Source organism: Suricata suricatta, chromosome 7 (genome assembly GCF_006229205.1).
Source record: "Suricata suricatta isolate VVHF042 chromosome 7, meerkat_22Aug2017_6uvM2_HiC, whole genome shotgun sequence".
NCBI classification, from domain to species: domain Eukaryota; kingdom Metazoa; phylum Chordata; class Mammalia; order Carnivora; family Herpestidae; genus Suricata; species Suricata suricatta.
In genome coordinates, this window is record NC_043706.1 from 129089589 (window position 1) to 129114324 (window position 24736).

At 38.0% G+C, this 24736-nt stretch overlaps 1 protein-coding gene across 1 annotated transcript in view; it reads right to left on the bottom strand.

The window, feature by feature from the left end:
- Positions 1-804: 804 nt before the first annotated feature.
- PPIL4 (peptidylprolyl isomerase like 4) overlaps positions 805-24736 on the bottom strand; it is a 29714-nt gene continuing 5782 nt past the window's right edge. The window contains exons 5-13 of the mRNA XM_029944793.1: positions 24006-24148; positions 23413-23509; positions 22745-22861; positions 17458-17582; positions 14735-14801; positions 13007-13118; positions 11160-11256; positions 6936-7083; positions 805-1579 (exon numbers count right to left, since the gene is read on the bottom strand). Coding sequence (XP_029800653.1) covers positions 1328-1579; positions 6936-7083; positions 11160-11256; positions 13007-13118; positions 14735-14801; positions 17458-17582; positions 22745-22861; positions 23413-23509; positions 24006-24148 — 1158 coding nt within the window. The 3' untranslated portion in view covers positions 805-1327. The remainder of the gene's footprint in view (positions 1580-6935; positions 7084-11159; positions 11257-13006; positions 13119-14734; positions 14802-17457; positions 17583-22744; positions 22862-23412; positions 23510-24005; positions 24149-24736) is intronic.

Below are 24736 nucleotides of genomic sequence, written 5' to 3' on the forward strand. Positions count from 1 at the left end.
GAAAAGATTAATGAATGTGAGGACACAACAACGGAAACTATTCAATACAGAGAAAAAGACGGAACCCAAATGGAGCATCAGTGTTACGCGCGACAACTTCAAACGGCCTGACATACGAGTAATCGGGAGTCTTTGGAGACGGCGAAGAGGAGGGGAAACAGAAAAAATAACTGAATAAAAGCCTGAAATTTTCCAAATCTGGTGAAAACCATAAACCCACAGGTAAACAGTCCAAACAGAAGAAAGATGAAAAAAAACTACATCAAGACATCATAATCAAATTTCTTAACAGCAGTGAGAAAACCTTAAGAGCAACCAGAGAAAAAGAACAAGCTACATACAGAAGAACCACTAGAAGAAGAACAGCAGTCTTCTTGCTGGATGGCACAGGAAGGGACCACCAGGCATCCACTAAACTGACAAAACTGAGAAGTGTGACAGTAAGAAGTGTTGGAGAGAACGTGAAACAACCGTAACTCAGGCAGCGCGGGATGCGCTGGCTCGGCCGCTGCAGCATGTAATCCGGCACTATCTTGTGAGGCTGAGGGTTTCCACGCCGGTGAGCAAGCGGGATCATCCGAGACACAGAATGGTCAGAGCAGCACTGCTGGCAACAGCAGAAACAAAAACCAACCAACCAACCCCAAACGTCCACCACCAGAAGAATGGGTAAATTGTGGTCTCTTCGTACGACACTATAAAGCAATAAAAACGAATGACTCCCAAAATATACTAAGCTAAAAAAAAGAAAGCAAGTCACAGAAGTAAATATACATTATGCTATTTACATAAAATTCAAAAACATACAAAATTTAACGTTTTATTTAGGAATACATACATATGTTGTAAAACTATACCAAGCAGGAGAATGACAAATATAAAATTCAGAATAATCCTCACTTGGGGGGCAAGCACACAGAGGGCTTCTAAAATGCAGGTGATATGCTATTTCTTGAGCTGGCTCATGGGTACACAAATATTACTACTCTTTGTACCTTATACATACACATCTGTGAATTTTTATGGGTATGAAATACTTTATTTAAAAAAGAGAAGAGTGGAAAATGTGAAAGACTTGAAAAATGAAGACTACTGTTTATATATAACAATAAAATTCGTGTACAAAAGTATACAAAGAAAATGTTCTATTTTTTATTGTCTTTCTGTGCCCTATACAATCAGTATTAATTGAAAAGGGCCATAACCCTAGCGTGAAAAATAATCACAAGCAGAGTCTCTGACTGCTTTGACACAGCAGCCGAGGACCTGGGGCTCTAAGTTAGACGACAGTAAACACGTTAGCCACCCCTGTCTGATCCTTTGTCTTTCATCTGTACTTAGATTTTTCTTTATCTTTGGATTTCCTGGGACTCCTACTTCGGTCTCTCTTTTTACTCTGTTCTCTTTCGTAGGGGTCTGGTTGGTATTTGGCTTTGTGACTATTACTGTAGTGACCGTCCCTTTCTCGAGATCGGCTACGACTTCGGTTTTGAGGTCGGTCTCTCTTTTCACTCTTTTGTTTCTCCCAACAGCTTTCTTCTTCTTCATAGTGACCAAACCCCATTTCCCTGTAGATATCCTGTCAAAGAAACAGGAAGAAAGTTAGAGGTGAATGAGAAAAAGAATCAATTTGCAGGCACTGTCAATTAATAAAACTCAGCAAGAAGCCATACCCAGCTCAGACTGGAACACTACCATTAATACCAAGAATCTTGTAAATCAGAAAGCAAAAATAATTCAGAAAAGGACTTAACCATTTTTTCTTATCGATCTCATTGCTTTGTATCTACTACGTCAGCTGAACTAAAGGATCAGATCCAAAAACACGGAACTGAAATCACCCAAATGATATCAGAACAAGTCTTTAGAGAAAATCGCGACACCAAGAATTCTGGTTGTGGCTGGTCACCTTTTCTACCTCCCCCTTCCTCACTCCCCAAGTGATCTGCAATGGAATTACTAAAATTCCCCTAAAAACCATATAAATAAGAGAGAGCCAGGAGAGGTTTAGACAAGACAATCGATCTAAAAAGAAAATAGATACTGCATTCTTTGGTCTGATTATTTTTCAAGTGTTTATTTTGTAACAGCTCCTCTAGAAATCTTCAAATAAGTTTTCCTTGTTTACACTAGGCTGATACATATTTTTACTAAAATCATTTACAAATATCTTTAAAATGAATTAAGAAACAATGGAAAATTCCATTGCCCTTAAGACAAAAGAGTAGGTGCATTAAATTCTATTGTTAGTAATTAACAGTAGTAATTTTCACATATAGAAGAGGACTACTTACAACAATTCTATTTCTGCTTGTGTTCTATCCCTAATTAAAATGACCATCCTGGGAAGTAGCTGAAATCTAGAGACCAGAGCCAGTGCTTTCAACAGATAAGTTCATAAAATTCAACTTCCTTAACAGAGTTCTCTCAGAGGAAAGGCAAAATCTTAAGGGTTGAGTGCCCAACGGTCCCAACTCTATCACCACAGACATTATAATAAATGTAAACATCAAGCTTTAAAATCTAGAGTGATGGATACCCTTTTTAAGGACTAGGTTTTAAGCAAAGATTCATAATTATTCCATGCACTGCCCAGACACCATACATGACATGCGGCGTGGATACTGTCGTGTGGGAAAACAGATCTATCGTGATTGTTTTAATCAGTGTTCGAGGAATACAACATTATACACTGATTCGTGATTTCCCCACAATCCTGATAGTTCTTGCCATCCTTTAAGAGTCCCAGAGGTAGAAAAAGGACTATGTGGTTTAACCCTTTACCAACTATTTTCTAGGAAAACATGACACCCCAGATAAAAGAATATTTTGTTCTTCCTGTAACATATACAAAATGTAAATATCTATGTACTATTCTGTCTGTACACTTAATTCCTGTATTGGTTGAGACAATCAACTTTTAAAACGGAGAGACTGCTTAGCTGACACATAACCCTTCAAAGTCCTCAGCACATGATTATACAAATAGGAACTTAGAGAAAAGAGATAAAAGATTACATAATACTTAATTCTTTGAAAAAATTGAGGAAGCTGAAAATGTGAAATGGACAGAAGCCTTAAAACCTCTCCCACTTGGAGTGGTTTTCAAAGCTACACAAGCTTTGAAGTCAGGCAGCTCTAGGTTCAAATGGTTTTTGCCAGTTAGGAGATGTTTCAAACAAATAATCTTGAGGCTGGATTTATCAGGGAAGGTTTCGCAGAGAAGTGAGGACTGGATGTGAACCTCAGAGACTGAGTGGGTCTGGCTGTGGACTGGCAGCAGGAAGGCTAATGAGCGGACGTGAAAAACGAAAAGCAAGGAAGAATCAGCACTGTGCACATGAAAGAGAAAAGTTCAGGTGGCTGGATGAAGCCACATTAAAACAGATCCTTTAAGGGGCACCTGGGTGGCTCAGTCAGCTGAGTGTCTGACCTCGGCTCAGGTCATCTCACAGTTCGTGGGTTCGAGCCCCGTGTTGGGCTCTGGGCTGACAGCTAGCTCAGAGCCTGGAGCCTGTCTTCAATCACTTCTCGGCCTTTTGGCTAAGATCAAAGCCTGGAGCCTGTCTTCAGATACTGTGTCTCCCTCCCTCTCTGACCCTCCCCTGCTCACACTGTCTCTCTCTCTCTCTCTCTCTCAAAAATAAATAAAACATTAAACAAAAAAATTTTAAATAAAAAATAAATCCTTTAAGTATGTGCTAGCACAGTGGCAAGTGCTTTGGGGGTACAATATTACCCTCACTCTAGAAATAAAGAAACTGAGACTCAAAAGATCTATACATGTTGGAGATCATTATTTAATTGATCGATAAAACATGACATGTAAAACTGAAAAGGGGGTGGTACAGAATAATGAAAAAAACTCATACCTGACTGAATCAAAGTAAGGTTACAGTTCTAGCTTCCTCATTAAACTCTGAAGGCTCAGAGGCCTGTGGGGTCAGGAGCTTTATATCTAAAGTGATAGAAATTAATTTGGTGAGTTCTGAGTCTTTCTTGTACAGTATTTGTTTTTTAAGTGGCCAACTGAAAGCACTCGCCTTAACCTAGCCAATGATTTTATGTGAAGCAGTCCAACAGAAAAAATCTAAACTAAGAGCTATCCTTGTTAAGGTCTCTAGGACTCAATCAAAGATTTAGTTAAGTCTAAATCACTAAAATAATTTTAAATGACTGAAATGACAGTAAAAATAAGAGTCCCAAATTAAAGAATAATAAACACCTTGAAAGCCACAGAGGACCGTCAGCCAGCACGAACACTTCTCAGCAAGGTAAGCCGCAGCTGAGAACTCACTTCCCAGAACCTCAGCAAAACCCAAAACCCAAACCCCAACAACACAGTCACCACTGTGGAATAGACGTGAGGTGAAAAAATTAAACAGAACTTTTCAAATTCAATAGTAAGTCTGTCACTTGATAAAAAACAAAGAACTTCAGAAAACAAGTTACAACATTCTTAGGGAACTAGGCTTACCAAGCAAAATACCCATAAATAGGAAAATCTGAGCTACACCTGAAAATAACCTAGTATTGAAAATCCCCGTTAGTGATTATATGAAATCAAAAGGATAAAAATCAGAATAATACAAAAAATTCTGGCTCACTAAAATCTTAAATACAGATGCTATTTAACTGGGAAAAAAAATAAGAGAAAATCAGCGTAGCTATATTATGAAATCAAAGTACAAAATTGGTGGCAGCCGGGTGGCTCACTCCTTTAAGCTTCCGACCCTGGACTGAGGCTCAGGTCATGGTCTCCCAGTTCGTGAGCTAGAGCCCTGTGTCAGGCTCTGCACTGACAGTGTAGAGTCCATTTGGGTTCTCTCTTTCCCCCTCTCTCTGTCCCTCCTGCGTTCTCTCTCTCGAAATAAATAAATACACTTAAAAAAAATAACAAAGTACAAAATCCAAAAACATTTGCTTTAATATACTTTGAGGGGAGAAATAAAATTAGGAGATTATTATTTAGAATTTAACAATTTTATAACTGCCAACTGACTTAAAGTTATTTGAAAAATACTAACAACATTCTCCCCAAAACTACTTGATGTCTCACTCCCTGCCAAAAAAGAACAGTATTTGCTGTTATAAGTTTTAATTCATCAAAGAGAGAGTAAAAAAGATTCACAAAAAGAGGGAATCACAGACAATTAAAATGTAGCCAAATTTTGGACTTTTTAGACCTCTGATGATTTCAAATACGCCCATGGGTATCTCGGGCCTAAATTCACTGAAGATTCCATGTCCAAGGGCAGGGTGAGAAACTGTAGCTAAAAGGAACACATGGTACGTGTGGTGGGAGGAGGAATCGGGTAGAGATCAAGGACGTTTAGTGGTAAATATGCTAAATATCCACAAAAATGTGACATAGTCACCATTTTAAAAGATTGGGGTGGTCTTAGGATAAACTAACAGAGCATAGAAACTGGTAAGAGGGCAACAGTCCATCAGACCGCCCCGGCCTGTTATACCAGGGGACGAACTGGACCAGCACAGCAATAGAAGTTCGGAGAAGAAACGGCCAGAAACAGATTCCAGGAAGAGCAGCAGCAGAGTGGCTAGGAGTACGTGTCCAGATTTACACCGTGCTTCTGTTACTTATCAGCAGTGTAAAACCAGGGTGAGCTGCTTAACCTCACTAAGTTTTCACTTTCTCTGCTGTGAAATGGGGAAAATCGTATCTACCGCACACTGAAAGCACACAAGAAATATTAGCTGTTACTGATTCATGTGCCTATTATTTGGAGGACTGAGTAACAGCGTGAATGTGTAACTTAAAAAGTGGGGGCAGGGCATGAATGATGGCAATCTTTAAAGAGCAGAGAGGCTATGGAAAAAGATACACAGGATGACAGCAAGAAGTAGGAACATATGCTATCTAGAACACAGGAAACTAAGAGTATGTATAAAATATGTATCTGCAGAAATGTTTTAAAAATGAAGAACCACCCATGAGACACGGTAAATGGCTACCCTGGGGGCAGAAGAGAAGGGGAAGGGGGCAGGGAGAGAATCTAGGTTCTCCATACGTACTACGTCATAGATTTCACTTTGGAACCATACGAGAAATTTTTAAAACTACAAAACAAACAAAAAAAATATTTAAGCAATCCCTTAACATCAAAAAGAAACAAACCGAAATATGAATCCAGTTAATGGCCTTACCACAGAAACTATTCCAAGTGACTTAAAACACAGTAATTTGACTGTAACGGTAAAAGTAACAATACCCCATGTAGAAAATGTGTGCACACCCATTTTCCTTCACTTCATCTCAACAGCAAGCCTGTGAGGTAAGTATAACCTCAATTTCTCAGAGGACGAGACTGTGTGAAAGCTCACTAACGTGCGGAGGCCACATTAGCGAACAGCCGTGCAGAAATGTGCACCAAGCTTTCCTGAAGCCAACGCTTTACTTCACCAGCTTGAATTTTCCCCCTTCTCACCTCTGCCTCCTCAAATCTCTGCATCAACCAGGACCTGGCTGAAAAGTCCTCACGTGGTTAATTATGAGTGTCTGAATTTCAGATATACACTATGGAAACACATAAATGTTCCAAGGGCCTGGAAATGGCAAGGTTGGTACTACACATAACACTTGGTAATCAGTGAAAATGATGAGTGAGCACTTTTTCAGCATAACCACACTGATGGGAATTAGTGTCCACAGGCATGGAAACCACACTTGTTTTTGTCATACAGAAGTAAATGATACACTAAGTTACTTTGAAAACAACCTTTTATCATTTGCGATATATGTTCTTGAAAAGTAAAGTTCGTCACCCCCAGTGAAAGCGTTCTATGCTCTAGAGTTAGGAACACATCCACCCTGCTCAGAACTGTACCCTCAGTCCCTAAACTATGTCGCTGAGATGTAACTTACAAAGAGATAAACATGTCTCCCTCTACAGCCAAGGGAGGACGAGAAGTACCTGATTAGTATTTCTGATTGGCATGTAGTCCTCATCTTCTTTTTCTTCAGAGCAGTGACGGGTTTTCTTCTTGTGTTTTTTACTTGTGTGTGAGTGACTTGACTTTGAATCTTCTGCTGGCTCATCTAGTACAAGATCATATTTTGCACTGCAGCAGCCAGTTAAGGACAGATGTGAGAACTGACACTGATAATACATCCAAACATAAGAATCTGGTCAACAAAGGAGGCCAAGAGGCTAAAGGTAACTTTTTAAAGGAAAAAGCATCTCACAAGCACAGAGTTTATTTCTAAAACAAAACTATTTTCTTTCATTACATAGTCAGGAAAAATGGAAAGAACCTGACCTTAAATACGCAATTAACAATTGGCAAGTAAGTGGGCCAAAAACATGGAGGGCAAAAAAACTGTATTCACAAATGAAAATATAAGCAGCCACAAAAAATAAGGAAACCTATTTGTCAATAATGAAAAACCTTAAACTTAGAAAATGAGGCACGTTTCGTTGGAAAAAAAGAAGGTTTTATGAACCCCAGTGGCAGAGGAGCTATGTAAGATGAAAGGTACATTCATGAGACTCTTCCTTTGAAGTACTAATTAGTTCAATCCCGTAGGAGGAAATTTAGCAATGCACAGCAACAATTACCATATTTTATCTTATTATTATTTTTTAATGTCTATTTATTTGTGAGAGAGAGACAGGGTATGAGTAGGGGAGAGGCAGAGAGAGAGGGAGACAGAGAATCCGAAGAGGCTCCAGGCTCTAAGTGGGTCAGAAGAGCCCGAGGCAGGGCTCAAACCCACAAACCATGAGATCATGACTGGCGCTTAACTGGATGCTTAAATGACTGAACCACCCAGGTACCCACAACTACCATATTTAAATGATAATAAGAATTTATTAAAAAAATTAAAATATATTAAATGAACAAAGGCATATATAACGATTTTTAATAACAAATATATAACAATTATTTTTAATAACAAACTGAGAGCAACATAAAGCCTAGTGATGAAGATAGTCTTCAATATGTTGTAGACCCTCAACATGATGGATTACTGCAAAGAAAGATACTAGCAATGATAAGTGAATGCAATGAAAAAACCTGGAAAGTTGTTAATGAAAAATTAAAAGTGAAAAGAGCTTGAAATAAAAACTGTCCGTACCATATGGTAATCGATAACCTGCAAAACATAAAGGATGAAGACTTGAAAGGAACAATGAGAAAAGGGATCATTTTTCTAGGCGGTACACTGTGAGTCTTTTTTTTTGTAGTTGACATGCAATATTGTATTAGTTTTGGGTGTACAATGTGGTGATTCAACATTTATATACGTGAATGAATCTTGTTTTAATTTCATAAAACATGTTATAAAAATTATAATGTATTTTAATTCAGAGATAAGTATTGTTTTCTAATAATGTACTATCACATCTTAGAATAAGAGAAAATAAAAAACTATTACAGCCTCTATTGAAATTCTATTTTAGAATTTGAGGAAGGCTAGCAAGTGCCAAAATAGTGGTTTTAAAAAAAAGCCCCACGCGGAGCTATTTCAGTGTGGACGGAGTAAGGCAGACTCACTTCCCTCAGGACTAGAGTTTCAGGTCGGCTCCGTGCCTTCCTCGCGGGCGTCTCGCTTCCACAGAAGACTGAACAGGAAAACCCACCCTCTGGGTTTTCACAAGATGGCCACTCAGCGGGCACCAGATGCTACCGTTACCCCACTATCCCTAACTTTTCTCCTTTACGGGATGTCACACCGTTTCCAGAGTGGCTTCTAGAGCCTCTCCTTTTTCAGGTAGGGATTCAGTAGCCCTTGCCCAGCATGTCATCTTACTGTGTTCCCTCCATCCAAAATGCCTAAGCAGCGGTTTCCAAACTGCTGACTGTAGCCAGTCGATGCGGTGCAAAAATCCACTCGGCGGGTCACAGCCAGCACCTTGTAATAATGTAGAACAGAAGAGTATGTGGTACCTCACACAAATATTACTGCACTGCTTGTTTCAATTACGTGTGTGTGAATGGCTATACTTGGACTGTGGTGGGCCGAGATATAAACGGTATTTCTGAAATGATGGCTCAGTTAGAGAGACCAGCATCCTACCTCAGCCCTCCTCTCCTCATGGTCAAGCTGCAGCGTTTATGTCGCTTCTCTTACCCAAGGCTGTGCCCTCACTCCTTGCCTCTGCGAGCCCCACATCCCACACACACTGCTTAGCAACACTCTAGACATATTTGTATTTGATCCATGGTAATTATTTAAGGTCTGTTCATCCAACACTAAAACGTAAGGTCGATAAGGGCAGGGGCTATGTTTTATTGCTAAGTATGTAACAGATGCCAAATAAGTATTTGTGGATTATTTATTAGACCACCAGATGTGACACTTGTCACATCTCTTCTCTCTCACTGAGCTACTATCTTCTAACTCACTACTACGTCAACACTTGTAGCTGTTAAATCTTTCCAATTAAACACAAATTTGGGGCGCCTGGGTGGCTCAGTCGGTGAAGCCTCCGACTTCGGCTCAGGTCAGATCTCACGTTCATGGGTTCGAGCCCCGCGTCAGGCTCTGTGCTGACAGCTAGCTCAGAGCCTGGAGCCTGCTTCCGGTTCTGTGTCTCCTTCTCTCTCTGCCCCTCCCCCTCTATGCTCTGTCTCTCTCTGTATCAAAAATAAATAAAACATTAAAAAAACCCACAAATTTGAGGGGTGCCTGGGTGGCTCAGTCGGTTAAGCCTCCGACTTCAGCTCAGGTCAGATCTCATGTTTGTGGTTTCGAGCCCCGCATCAGGCTCTGTGCTGACAGCTAGCTCAGAGCCTAGAGCCTGCTTCCGGTTCTGTGTCTCCTTCTCTCTCTGCCCCTCCCCCTCTCATGCTCTGTCTCTCTCGGTATCAAAAATAAATAAAACATTAAAAAAAATTATCTTAAAAAAAAACCAACACAAATTTGAGATCAGTCTATCTTCCTTTCCATAGTTCTTTCCGCGTGGTCTACCTTGGCCAAGTTAAACTTGCCTTTTCTTTTGTTCTATTTTTAATCTTTTTATCAGAAGTCTAATTTACAGCAATTCCTCTTTCTCTCAAGATCCATAAAAGTATACCTCCACCATGGCTTTTTCACTTAAAACTTATTATTATTAAAAAACTTGGGGCGCCTGGATGGCTCAGTCAGTTAAGCGTCCAGCTTCAGCTCAGGCCATGATCTCACGGTTCCTGGATTTGAGCCCCACGTCAGGCTCTGTGCTGACAGCTAGCTGGAGCCTGTTTCTGGCTCTGTGTCTCCTCTCTCTGCCCCTCCCACTCTCATGCTCCGTCTCTCTCTGTATCAAAAATAAATATAACATTTAAAAAAATGAGTATACAACAAGTCAACCTGATACTCATCTTTCTCTGATGAATATTTGGAAAAGAAATGTCTAAGCCCCTGTGGAAAAAGAGAATCCCTAAAACACTAACAGAAATTAGGAAACAAAGAAACCATTTACCAGAAAGAATAACAAAAGAAATAACTTTTGCAATGTGGAGAGTGATGGATTTATGATGAGAATATCAATGAACAAATTAGAATGACATAATGTAAGCTGTATGTTCCACTGATTTTTACTTGTCTCAACCTAAAGCCTCAAAAAAACTTAAATGGTCAAGTCAATGGATTTCTTTTTAATCCTATAAAAGTCAACTTGTGCTTACAGTATAAGCCAAATAACTACTGTTGCTAGAATGACAGTGCACTAAGCAGAAAGAAGCAACCTAATCATATAAAAGAACAGAAGGATTTTGTTAATCTACACATTTGCCATCTCCAAAGAAGTTAAACATCACAAGGAAGGTTAACACCAAGAATTTAGCTAAACTATATGAAGAAAATTTCTGACAATGGGGAACTGAAAACATTACAATTATATACAGAAAATACAAATCTTACCTGAAGATTTCAGAATAAGTGTTAACCTTAACCTAAGAGTACGGAGAGAAAAGAATCAGGCTTAAGATTTCTTTGAACTGCAAACTCCATACAACAGAGAAAATACCGAAAAGGAAAAGTATATGTAAGATGGTGAAAGAAAGACATAAACCAAATGATGGCTTTGCAAACCATCTGGATTCAGGAACCTTGTCTTCTACAGACTTCGTGAATTTTTATAACATATCACACAGTACTCTCTACAGAGTGGATGGCCTCTACATATCGACCAATTAGTTCTTGTGAAGGATACTCCTGCTTGGGCTTTACTTTCTCTTTCAAAACTAAATTAGACGGTTTATCCTGTTCCTTTTCATACTCCTTGAAATCACTCTTGGTGTACTTCCCACCTATTTATTTAAAAAAAGAAAAAAAGAATTTAGTAAGAAAACTCACCTAATTTATCAAAGAGCAAAAATTATTTTATTAGAGGTATAATATATGAGCTATTTTATAAGTAGCATATATACTGAGGGACAGAAAATGGCTGAAGATAAGTAGTTCATTCTCCATTACTATTTTAAATTGAAATCTGATACCCATTTTCTAGGTAGCTCTATGCTGCCACCTAATGATATAGGACAGTATTACAACATTAAATTCTCAAATCCTAAATTACACAGTGAATACTTTGGCAGTGTTTAAGGAGAGCCATTAAGTCCATAGAAAATTGGGTCTGAAGGAAGTTGAGGCTTGAGACTGAAGTCTGAGATCTGAGAGACTTATCTTGGAAGAGGTAAGGCTTTAAAGATCTCTGACACGTCAAGTGACACAGACTAAAATCTCAACAGTACCAGGCAGATAGGCCACAGCAGGACGTGCACAGAAGTCCATTAAAGGGTGTGAGAGGGGAGGGTTGGCAAGAACACCAAAGACAAACTGTCTTTGCTTTGAAATTCTTGCTTAAGAGCACCTTTACTCCTCCCAAGTGCCAAAAACAAAATCAACAATCCCTTCAGAAAAACAGGACCTACTGTTCTATCTTGACTGGCCTTCAGTGGCAGGGCAGGGAAAGAGTGTCATCCTCCGCACCCCCTCGACTCCCAAGCCTACTCTCCTACCAGAGGAGGAGTCGGTCCCAGACCTGCTCACTGACCTGCCTTTCCCATCCCCTCAACTACCAGGATGAGTGCTTCTAGTGGGAGGGCTTCCCACACAAGGGCCAAGACTGAACGTGCAAGTAGAGCAAACTGCAGGCACACAGAGAGGTGCTTTGATTACTGCTCCTACATACCCCGTGACTATTATCGGGTTCTTTAAAGAAAGGAGAAAATACGAATAAAAGAAGTGGGTGCGCATTAAAAGCAAGATGAATCTATCTGGTAATTCCAGAGGCTCCTGAAACAAAACTGGTGAGCAGACAATATTTCACATGAACGTGAAACAGACAACTGCGCACGTTAAAACACTGATAACGATAACAAACAGGTACCATTTCATTACTGACAAAACACTCCGTGCTTGTCAGGAGTTTCACTATGAATGAGGCAGTTCTGGTGTGATGGAAAGAACAACGGATTAATGTGAGACGCTCTGTGGTCAAATCCTGACTCCAGTGGAAGGCCCTAGGTCAGCCACTTCTTTGAAACTCATTTATATTCCTTTCATTTGTAAGCTGAAAATAATACCTACATTTCACTAAGCTATGAGACCAGTACTTAGCACTGTGAATGCTATACAGTATATATTCAATTTACTAAATATGAATCCATAATATACAAAACTATCTTAATACTAACTATGATCAACAAATAATAATGTTTATGTTTTTTAAAAAAATTGTTCAGAGTTTTTCATCTTGAAGAACCAAGCCACCACAACCATCATTTTCCAAATATGTCGTCTCTGCTACGGGTTAAAAGTAATTTATTACAAAGATAGTAAATCCATTCATCATCAGCTTAAAATACACATACGCACACTCCTCTTTATCTCAGATTCTTGACAGCAGCTGCCTGAAACCATAAATGGCAGAAGAAGTTGCATCAATGCACGTTTCTCCTAACGAGCAGCATGACGTCAGGGGAGACACGTGTGCAGGCACGTGCACGCCACCAACACGCACCCTGAACAGAAACAAAGGAAGATGAACCCACACACCTTTTCCTTTCCATTTAACCTTTGCCACAGACTGGCTAAAATCCACATGTATCCTTCTGTCGTCTATAAGCACGTTGTCCATTTTGAAGAACGCTTTCTCACAGTCTTCTTCCTGATAGCAATTATAAAAACCCACGCATAAATCTTTATGGAAAAGATTTCTGCAGCTTCAACAAATACTAAAAATGCAGAAAGTCTGTTGTTAGCCAAACTAATATTTGAATGCTTATTAGACACAAGATGCTGTTACATGTTTTGTATCTATGACCCCAGTTAACTCTGATGACAAGTGTATGAAGTACTGCTACCTGTTACCATCTCCATTTTCTCAAAGAGAAAACATCCGTTTAGAAAGGCACAGAAGTTGCCAAAGGTCAGCTGGCAAAGGTGAGAGCCAGGACGTGAGCTCAGGCAGTTTGACCGTAGTGGACATACATAGGCTTACAAATTGTGTTCTGCGAGTCCATAACCCCTTTTACTTAAAACCCAAAAATAAGTTGAAAGTTGTTTTTATAAATTTGGTGTTAAAATCCATTTGACAACAAAACAGTCTCCTACCAGGAGACTGTGGCCTTAATTTATTCCCATTGAGTATGAATATGCTTTTGTTTCAGTGTAGAAATTGTGATGGATTACAGAGTGCTGACCCAAAGGAGCATGACACAGTCCACAGATGTGTGTGTACACACACATACACACATTACTTTTCTAAGTTCTGAAAAAGCCTGAAATCAGAAACAAAGCTATTCCCAAGGGTGTGGAAGATGGACTGTGGGCCTGAGATACTAAGGTCCTTGTTACACTGGGATTCTTCCTGTCAGCAACTCTGAAACTCCAGATCTCCACTTCTGACACCTGAAGACTAGGAATGATGCATTTCAACCCCACTCTGATCAATTATCTCCTATATTCCTGGAAATGTATTCTTTGGTCTACTCACAACTTAGTAGAGACAATTCAGAGAAGATAAAAAAAAACGCTAGTTACAATTATATTTATTTACCATGTATGTCAGGAATTAAATGGATTATATACTCCATGAGGATACAAAGCTTTAGTCAACTTTGTATGTACGTCATTTAGAGCATCATCTGGTACCAGGTGCGCAATCACTGGGGGCATGATTTTAATCAACTCACAGGACCCCTATGTGTCTCCACTTACTTATTTGGAAAAGGAGGACGTTACCTATTCTCACAGAGTTGTAAGGATGAAAAGCTTGTCAAATAGTACGCCTGGCTGAAAGAAAAGCTGTTTGAGTAACATAAACTATCATCATTATTATTATAGATCTAGAAGGTACCATCTAATCCAAAATTCAAGTTTTATTTATAAGGAGAGTAATGTCTAGAAATAAGAGTTCTAGATAAACTGCCAAATACATATAATAGCTAGTCCATGACCGAGCTCAGATTAATACCTAGAACTTTATACTCAGTCTAGTTCTCTATTACTCAATTACAGACCTATGATGAAAACTTTGAAGTTTTAAAGACACACTAACTCAGATTGTACCTGAATCTAAAGTAAAGGTACATATATTACCACCAAAAGTTGTTGTATTCACCCTCTACTTAAATATGATAAAATTATTTTTCTTGGGGTGCCTTAAGAAAGGGCAAATTAATTTTCTAACCTCAGAGACCGGAAAAATTTTATAATTTTTCAAAATTTAACAATATAAGAACAAAATAAATATAAACTTTATGTACATATACAATGACCTACCTTTTCAAATTCAATAAAAGCATAACAAAGGGATTCTCCTGTCTTCCAATCCCGTATAACTTCACAACTGAAAGAAAGTTTGGAAATAGTGACTTTATTTTATTATTATTATTATTTTTTTAAAGTGATTTTAAAGAAAAAGCATTTACTCTTACTCTTCAAAAGTGAAGAAGAAAATAAGCCATTTATTACAAGGCAAAGTTAAACTCATGGAACTATATTTCTCCAAATTTCTTCAATAACAATTAATAACAATTAAAAAATAGTTCACCAGTGGAGTAACTAAATTATTTAAATTCTACTCAAAATATCCAATCTTGGCATACAGTCCTAAATTCCTAATTTACTGAAGAAAGAATAAGATAAAAGTGTCTACTTTACCACGCCAAAAGTAAACTGATACTAAAAAATTCTTTAAGTCATTATTCACTTCTAGTCCAAATATAAGTGAATTATAGAGTATACAATGTTCCTGTAGAATAATGTATGCACAATCATAATATATACATATTTAATAAGTGTATGCTTTTTAAGGTTTATTTTTTTTGAGACAGAGAGGGAGCATGTTATCAGTGGGGTGGGCAAAGGGAGAGAGAGAATCCCAAGTGGGCTCATGCTCAGCACAGAGCCTGACAGTCTCGATCTCATGACTGTGAGATCATGACCTGAGCTGAAATCAAGAGTCAGATGCTTAGGGGCACATGGGTGGCTCAGTGAGTTAAGCGTCCAACTTGGCTCAGGTCATGATCTCATGGTTTGTGAGTTCGAGCCCCACCTTGGGCTCTGTGCTGACAGCTCAGAGCCTGGGGCCTATTTCAGATTCTAGGTCTCTCTCTCTGCTCGTCCCCTGCCCATGCTCTGTCTCTATCAAAAAATAAACATTAAAAAAAGAAGAAAAAGAATCAGATGCTTAACTGGGCTTAACGCCACCCAGGCATCCCCTTGAATTTTAATATAAACCAAGCTCAAATTTAACTTCATAAGTATACCTACTAAATAGAATTAATCCATCTTAACAATCAAGTAAAAGAGCCAATAAGATCGAGTTGAAATTACCTGGCTTGCCCATTTCCTCACGTAGCATAAATCTCATTTTAAAGACATGAAATGATTGGCATGCCTGGGTGGCTCAGTCAGTTGAGCGACCAACATCAGCTCAGGTCATGATCTCATGGTTCGCAGATTCGGGCCCCGCATCAGGCTCTGTACTGACAGCTTGCTCAGAGCCTGGAGCCCGCTTTGGATTCTGTGTCTCCCCCTCTCTCTCTGCCCCTCCCCCATTCATGCTCGGTCTCTCTCTGTCTCTCAATAATAACTAAATGTAAAAAAAAAAAAAATTAAAAGAAAAACATGAAATGAAATGAACAGGGAAATAAAACATTGTGACACAAAGGAAAAGTAACCACATTATAGCATATGGATCAGCTGTTACAACATTTACGTATATTAAAATGTAAATATGGAATAATGATCTAACGAAACCAATGACACAATCAAAGCAGTAGGAGGTGAGAATGAAAATGGCGAGGATGGGAACAGAGGCGAATCCTCATATCCCTCAGCAGGAAGTCAGGATGTAGTGTCTAAAATTCAGAAGTAATACGTGGCAATATAGGAGTGCTTTTTCTAAGTATGATATACCATAAGTGGGTGGAAGAATAAAGTTGAGTAGCCATTTATGGAAAGATTTTTCTTTCAACAGGAAGAATAATGAATGATTTCATAGGCAAAAAACAAACAAACAAAAACCCCAAAACATAACCTAAAAGGAAATTCTAAACATAATATAATACTTTTTAATCAATTACAGTTGACTCTTGAACAACATGGTGGTTAGGGGTCCTGACCCCCTCCCCTGCAGTAAAAAGTAAGCATTTAATTTTTGGCTCCCCCAGAACTTAACTACTAATAACACAGTCAATTAACACGTTATGTATACTACATGTATTATATACTGCATTCCTAGAATAATGTAAGCTGAAGAAAAAACTGTTAAGAAAATAATAAGGAAGAGAATTTACATCTATAATACTATACTGTGTTTATCAAAAGAAATCTGTGTATACATGGACCCATGCAGTTCAAACCTGCAGCTGATCATGCAGGTCAACTGTATAACTGACCCTCCTCAAGAATTTTTCCCTTTCTCACAGAAATACTAGCTTCATAGACTTTTGCATTAATAATGCAGGAAAAGTGAGCATTATAAGCAAAAGAAAAATTGGGGAAAATTTAATTTCAAATTTAGATTTGACACGGGGCGCCTGGCTGGCTCGGCTGGTAGAGTGTGCAGCTCCTGAGCTCAGGGTTGTGAGTTTAGGACCCACAGTGGGTGTGAAGCCCACTCAAAAAAGAAAAAAAATTGAAAGAAAAGAAAAAATTAATTTTGACATAGACTGCTGGTAATTCTAGGGAGAACTTAAGTATTCTAAATATTAAAGAAGATTACTGAGAATATTATAGAACTAGACTTAAACTATTCCATTCACTTCCTGTGTTAGAGCAAAAATGTGTGTGTTGGAAGTGGGAGAATCATTTAATTATATGTTTGTGTGTGCATATATTTGTGTGTGTATATTTATATATATACACCTACACACATAAATACATATTTTTCCCCCTGCTGTGCAAAAGACTCAATTGTAAAATTCACCAGTACAAAATTCTAGAGTTCACACCAATACACAGTTTTTCTGAAATCTTTCACTAATTCTAGAGATTACCTTCTTATTGGCCCAAATCTTGAGAATATTATCTCCAGATCTTCATCTGTGGTCACTGGATTCAATTTACACACAAAGAGCACATTTTCTGGAGGCTTAATATCTGCATCAGGTAGGTCTCCCACCTAAATTGTAGGTAAACAAAAATATAAATCAATTCCTTTGTTGTTTCTATTCTGAATACCTTACCTAGGCCCCAAATGCTGATTTCCCTAAACAACTAAATTTACATTAGAAACCACAGGTTCAGGGGCACCTGGGTGGCTCATGAGATGGACCCCCCACTTTGGGCTCTGTGCTGTCAGATTCTCTGTGTTTGGAATTCTCTCTTTCTCCCCCTCTCTCTGCCCCTTCCCTGCTTGTGTGCTAGCTCGCTCTCTCTCAAAATAAACTTAAAAAAAAGAAAGAAAGAAACTACAGGGTCAGGAAAAGAAATCTAAATAAGACTGCAAAGTCTGAAACTATACTGGACCTGGTAGTAATATTAATAGCTAAGACTTGTCTGACTCTGTGTGTGAATACCACGCTTCACACTTCATATACACTACTGCCAATTCTTAAAACAACTGGGTGGTTTCCATTTTAAAAATGAAGAAGATAAAATTCAAGAACGTTAATTAACTGAAGGCCACGTACTAATCAGCAACAGAACAACATTTGAGCCCAGATCTATCTGGCTTCAAAGTCCCAATTTTATTTCCTGTTTTTCTTTTTTCAATTATTTGATACATATGTTAAAAAATTATCTAAGTTATGGAGGATGAAAATAAGAAACACCCACGATGCCAACTAGCTTAAGCATTAAAATGTCCCTTGGGGCACCTTGGTGGCTCAGTCGGTTGGGAGTCCGACTCTTGATTTCAGCTCAGGTCATGATCTCACAGTTCATGGGATTGAGCCCTGATGATGCCAGCTCTGTGCTGGCAGCCTGGAGCCTGCTTGGAATTCTCTCTCTCCTCTCTCTCTGCTCCTCCCCTGCTTGCGCGCTCTCTCTCTCCCTCTCAAAATAAATATACATTAAAAAAAAAAAAAAACTAAACTAAAATGCTCCCTGATCCCATTACTCTGCCTGTCTCACCAAAATAACAAATACCCTGCTTTTTGGTTTTCTTTTTGGCTATTCCCCTGTATCTTCAGCATTTTCCCACATAAATACGTATCCCCAAGCAATACAGTTTAGTTTTGCTTGTTTTTAAACTTTTGAAAAATATGATCATACTGACTCTAGCCTTGTGCATCAGCCATGCTCCACGCTTTCCACACTGGTGTCAGTATTTCCTGGACCGTGTTTCTCATTTCTCACTCTCACCTCGCTATCCTCTTCTACTTCAACCAAAATGAAGTCGACTTCTCAGCCAACTACTGCACTGGGTAGAGCATCCCAGTTCTACTAAAGAACCAGTGAAGGTAACCACGGGAGAGAACATGATGGAAATGATTTTACTGTAGGAATACTGTATTTCCCAGGGACCTTTAGATGGGCAAACAAGACTCCTTTATACATATATTCGAAAGCTCTCAGAAATGATTTCTGATAACATTATCATGTGAAGTGTCTCCTCTTGGATAAACACAATTTAAAAAAAATTTTTTTTAATCACAAACAGTAGTAAGCAACAGAGCCAGTTAGAGCTGCTCAGTGCTTCTGAAGCCTCACAAAAGGCAACAATCAGGAGCACCTGGCTGGCTCAGTTGGTAGAACGTGCTTGATCTCAGGGTTGAGAGTTCAAGCCCCACTGGGGTGTAGAGCTCAAGTAAAAAAAATTAAACCTGTTAATAGTGAGAAGCAAAACAATGCACAATCACATATTAGAATGGCTAAAATCCAAAATACAGCCTATACCAAATGCTGACAAGGATGTAGAGCAATAGGAACTCTCAATCATTACTGGTGGGAATGCAAACTGGATAGCTATTTTGGAAGACTGTTTGGCAGTTTTTTAGAGCTAAACATAATCTTACCATAAATTCCAGTAATTGCATCTTTAGGTATTTGCTCAAATGAATTAAAAATTTCTGTCTACACAAAAATTTGTACATAAATGTTTATAGTAGATTTGTTCATACTTGCCAAAACTTGGAAGCAATCAAGATGCTTTTTTTGAGAGTATGCACACCCATAAGGTGGGAAGGAGAGAATCTTAAGCAGGTTCCATGCCCGGGGAAGAGACCAGCACTTGATCTCATGACCTTGAGATCATGACCTGAGCCGAAATCAAGAGTTGTACACTTAACCAACTCAGCCAGCCAGGTGCCAAGACTTTTTTTTTAATGTTTTATTTATTTTTGAGAGCCAGAGAGACATCGTGAGCAGGGGAGAGTAAGAGAGAGAGGGAGACACAGAATCCAAAGATAGACTCCAGGCTCTGAGCTAAGTGTTAGCACAGAGCCCGACGCGGGGCTCGAGCCCATGAACCATGAGACTATGACCTGAGCCAAAGCCGGATGCTCAACCAACCGAGCCACCCAGGCGTGCCCCCACAAGACTTTTTTAATCGGTGAATGTATAAACAAACTGTGGTACATTCCACAATGGAATGTTGTTTTGTGATCAAAAGAAATGAGCTATGAAGCCACAAAAATACATGGAGGAATCTTAAATGCATATGACTATATGACTAAGCAGAAAAAGGCAATCTTAAAAGGATACATACTGTATGATACCAACTATATGACATTATGGAAAACGCGCAACTATGCAGACAACTATGCAGAAAAGATCAGTGGCTGCCAGGGGAGCGGGGCAGGGAGGGATGAAGATGTGGAGCACAGGGGATTCTCAGGGCAGTGAAAATACTGTGTATGATACTATAATGGTAGATACATGTTGTTATACATTTCTCAAAACCCACAGAACGTACAATGCAAGAGTGAAACCTAATGTAAATTATGGACTTTAGTGAATAACAACTTATTAATATTGGCTCACCAAGTATAACATATATGCCACACTAATGCAAGAAGTTAATAATAAGAGAAACTGTTAGGGACGGGGATGAGTGTACACGGGGAATTTTCTGTAACTTTCTATTCAATTTTTCTATAAAGCTAAAACAGCCTTGAAAAGTAAAATCTATTTAGGGGCACCTGGCTGGCTCAGTTGGTAGAGCATGTGACTCTTGATCTTGGGATTGTGGGTTCGAGTCCCTGTTCGATGTAAAGATTACTTAAAAAAATAAAATCTTAAAAAAAAAAACTTTATATTAAAATCAAAACCAAAAAAAAGAATTCATGAGTCTTTAGTGAAAATGAACATACAATACAAAGATAAAAGAGGAGGGCCATTCCTTACAGAAGAAGGCAGGCTGACAAGTGTGGGAGGAGTCGTGGAGTTAGGAAATCACCACTTTGCACTCTTCAAAGTCAAGACTGGCTGAGACAAGAATCATGAACAGCTGAGAACTCCAGAGGGACAGTTTGATAAGGGACAAGGTATCTGAAAGGTCTCAAATGCTACAGATTGTGTACGAGTTGCAAGGGGAAAACAAAGTATACAATGGAAACACCAGGCAGTGGATTACACCTTGATCAAGTGATCAAAATGACCACTTACCAACGAAGGGCAGATGGACATTGTGCACCTGTTACTGCAAATGCAACACCTGAGAAGGTCACTAATGTAGTAGTCTAGCTGTGTGCATAATCTCGAATCTAACCACAAGGCAACACGTGAACATTCTATACAACAGATGGCTTGTATTCCTCAAAAATGTCAATAGCATAAAAAAATGAAGACAGGTTAAGGAATTCTCCAGAGGTTAGAAAAAACATGATAACTAAATGCAACAGATGATCAGTGATGTGCTGGATTCTAGACTGAATGGGAAAAGCTATAAAGGATATTATTGAAATAACTGACAAAACTGAAACATGGGTGTAATAACTGTACTGTGAATATGCACGATAATATTGTTGCATCCTGATGTAAGAGGTAAAAAGGAATAAGGTTTATGACTCATTTTTGAATGGTCCAAAAAAAATAATATGTGTCTGTGCATGTATAATTGGGGAGAGAGGACGGGGGAGAAAGAAAGAATGAATAATCAAGCAGATGTGGCAAAAATGTTAAAAATTGGTGAATCTGAGTAAAAGGTATTGAGAAGTTCTCTGTGCTAATTTTTTAACTTTCTCATGAATTTGAAATTCTCTGAAAAATAAAAGGTTTTGTTATGGTAACCCAACATCTTTCTGGCATAAACTGCCTGTACTTTTGCTTTTGAAATTCTGATGATAATCTAATTTTCTTTCACTTATAAGTCACATGCTCTTGCTGCCCAGTTGCTCAAAAGATTTTTCTCTTAAGTGCAGTAATTTTCTTAGAATTTGTCATGTTCTTGGTTGTTCTGGGTCAATAGTCTTAGATACACAGTGTGCTCATTAAAATGTGCATTTTCAAATTTTTTTTAATTCAGTAAGGTTTTCTTGAATTATAGCCTTTAACACTTGTTCCTTCAGACTTGAGATGAGAATATGAATTCTGAAACAGAACAAGAATCTGAAAGCTCTACTATATAAAAAATGATAATAATAAAACTGAATTATCCATTCAAATATTTACTGATGAACTACTGTGTGATAGGTATGCCTATTCCACAAAAAATTAACAAATGGAAAAAATGTCTAGTAGGTCAATTAATCACTATGGAAGAACTGTTCCCCAAAGGACTTCATACTGTTAATAGTACAAAGGAGTATGCTTTAGAGAGCTCAATTTCTACACAGGTTCCTTTTATCCTGTGACTACTTAACCTCAACACGTGAACTGTACAAAGAATTATTTAATATACATAAAATTCACTCTTTAAAAATGAGAGAAATAGAAGTGCCCGGGTGGTTCAGTCGGTTAAGCATCCAACTCCTGATTTCGGCTCAGGTCATGATCCCAGGGTCATGGGATTAAGCCCCGCCCTGGGCTCTGTGCTGAGCTTGGAGCCTGCTTGGGGGTTCTCCCTCTCTCTCCCTCTCTCCAGCTCACATGTGCACATACTCTCTAAAATAAAATAAATAAATAATGAGATGAATATAAACAATTGAAACTCAATCCATATTTCAAAGTTGTGTATCCTCTGCCCATTTCTGAAAAAGGCACTTAGCACTATACTGATAATGCAACCAAGATCTGTTTACCTTTCACGTGTTAGCTCCTATAAGATTTAATCCAGAGAAAACTTCATAGCTAAATTTTTAATATTTTGACTATCAAAGAGTCAAAAATAAATGTAACATGAGTTATATACATATTAAATAGACTGCAGAACAACGATATGACCAAAGATAATCATCTTACCATTTCTAACAGAATAGCTTGAGTTTTGGCCTCTTTTTCTGCCTTTATTTCTTCTACTTCTTCAGCTGATCTTCCTTTAAAATCATCAATTTCTTCATCCGCTCCTATTCGACCACTCTGTAAGGCAAAAGTCACTTAAAATTATACTGAAAGAATTGAAAAATCTGAGAAACATGGGAGACATGACCCTCTATCCTTAGTTCCATCAAATATGTTAGAATAGAAACTCAAACAAACTTACAAGCCTCTGAAAATTGTTTTAAATTAATTTGATACTATTAGCCAGACTAAACTTCTAATTTATTGTTAAATCAAGATAAACATTTATAAAGAAATGACCTGGTATCCAACTCAGTGCTGAATGCAGAAGATAAATGATCTGAAAAGTTAAGCACCAAATTCCAACTATAAAGATCAATTCAGCTTTGAGAAAGCTTCATAAGCAGAAACTTTTAACTTAAAATATAAGAGGAAAAAGTCTGCATCATTCCACAAAAATTTCTAGGTTCTAGTATAGCTCCAGGGTGTCCCCATTTGAAAAGCTCCCTTACAAGATGATGTTTAATTTAACCTTAAAGCTACGCTCCTACACAGAGTTAGGAAAACATAAGCAAAATCTATGCAAAGCATTAATACGCACATACTTTCAATCACAAGACTCCACTTACATCGAGCTGTTCCCTTGTAGGTTCTGGTGATCGATCAGGAATTAATAAATCAGGAGGGTCATCAAATGGATCATCTAAAATCACTGTGTGATTTATCCTTACAAAACAAACCCAAGTCAAAGGTTACATTTACATTATTTCAGAATCCATGTTTTACTTTTTATAAAGATTATAACAAATGTCTTAAGTATCTCTAATGACAAAAAGCCAAAGGCACTTAAGTTATGCACAGGATATATTACTAGAGTATCATTTATCTTGTTTTTCATTGTTTGCTATTAGATTTACTATTCTACATTAAAATAATATGTCTAATATTAACAGAAATGTCTAAATCTTAGTAGTTTTGCGATATTTCTCAATATGCATTTTTCAAAAAACCAGATTAAAGGATTAATAATTCTTCCCAACATAAACAACTATAATTAATTAGTACAAGTATAAAAATAAAAAAAATCTTTTTTGCTTTATGGATTTTTATAGTCTTGTTTTAATTCACATTTTGGAATTATCCAAAAACCAGTCCGGTGCTTGCTATCTCCAATGCATGTCAAACATTACAGTATTAAAACATTCTAGTTCAGCGCACGCACCTGATATCCTGATATGGTACAAAGTCCTTGTCAACAAAAGTCTCATTAATTTTCTTAATTATGTCCATGCCTTCTGTCACCTCACCAAACACTGTATGAACACCATCAAGGTAATCTAGATTATCTCCTGTGGTAATAAGAAACTGCATAGGAAGACACAGTGATACATAAATATGTATCTATAATTGTAGCCGAAATCAGTTACAGACTGACAAAAAAATACACAAAAGTAATACTCTACATTAACCACATCTCCTGTGGTAATAAGAAAGTGCATAGGAAGACACAGTGATACATAAATATGTATCTATAATTGTAACCGAAATCAGTTACAGACTGACAAAAAAATACACAAAAGTAATACTCTACATTAACCGAGTGGATTCTTACCCACTTGTTACTTTTAAAAAGTATTCCCTGATTGTTTAAAATACTTGGAAGAAACCAAAGCTCAGTTTCTGCACATGTGAACTGTGAGAAAAAATAAACAAAACATCTACTCCAAAATGGATTGTTGTAAGGATTAAATGAGACAATGAATGAAAGGTTCTCAACATGATCTGTTTTGAAGCCAGTAATAAATACCAAAAGGAAACAGACCACAGTGTCAACAGTGATAATGCATGGAGAGTGGCACTGTGGATGTTATTTTCTCCCATGTATGCTTCTGTATTTTCTGATCTCCTCACAATGGACATACCTTATGTTTAAAAGAACAAAACGAGTATCTT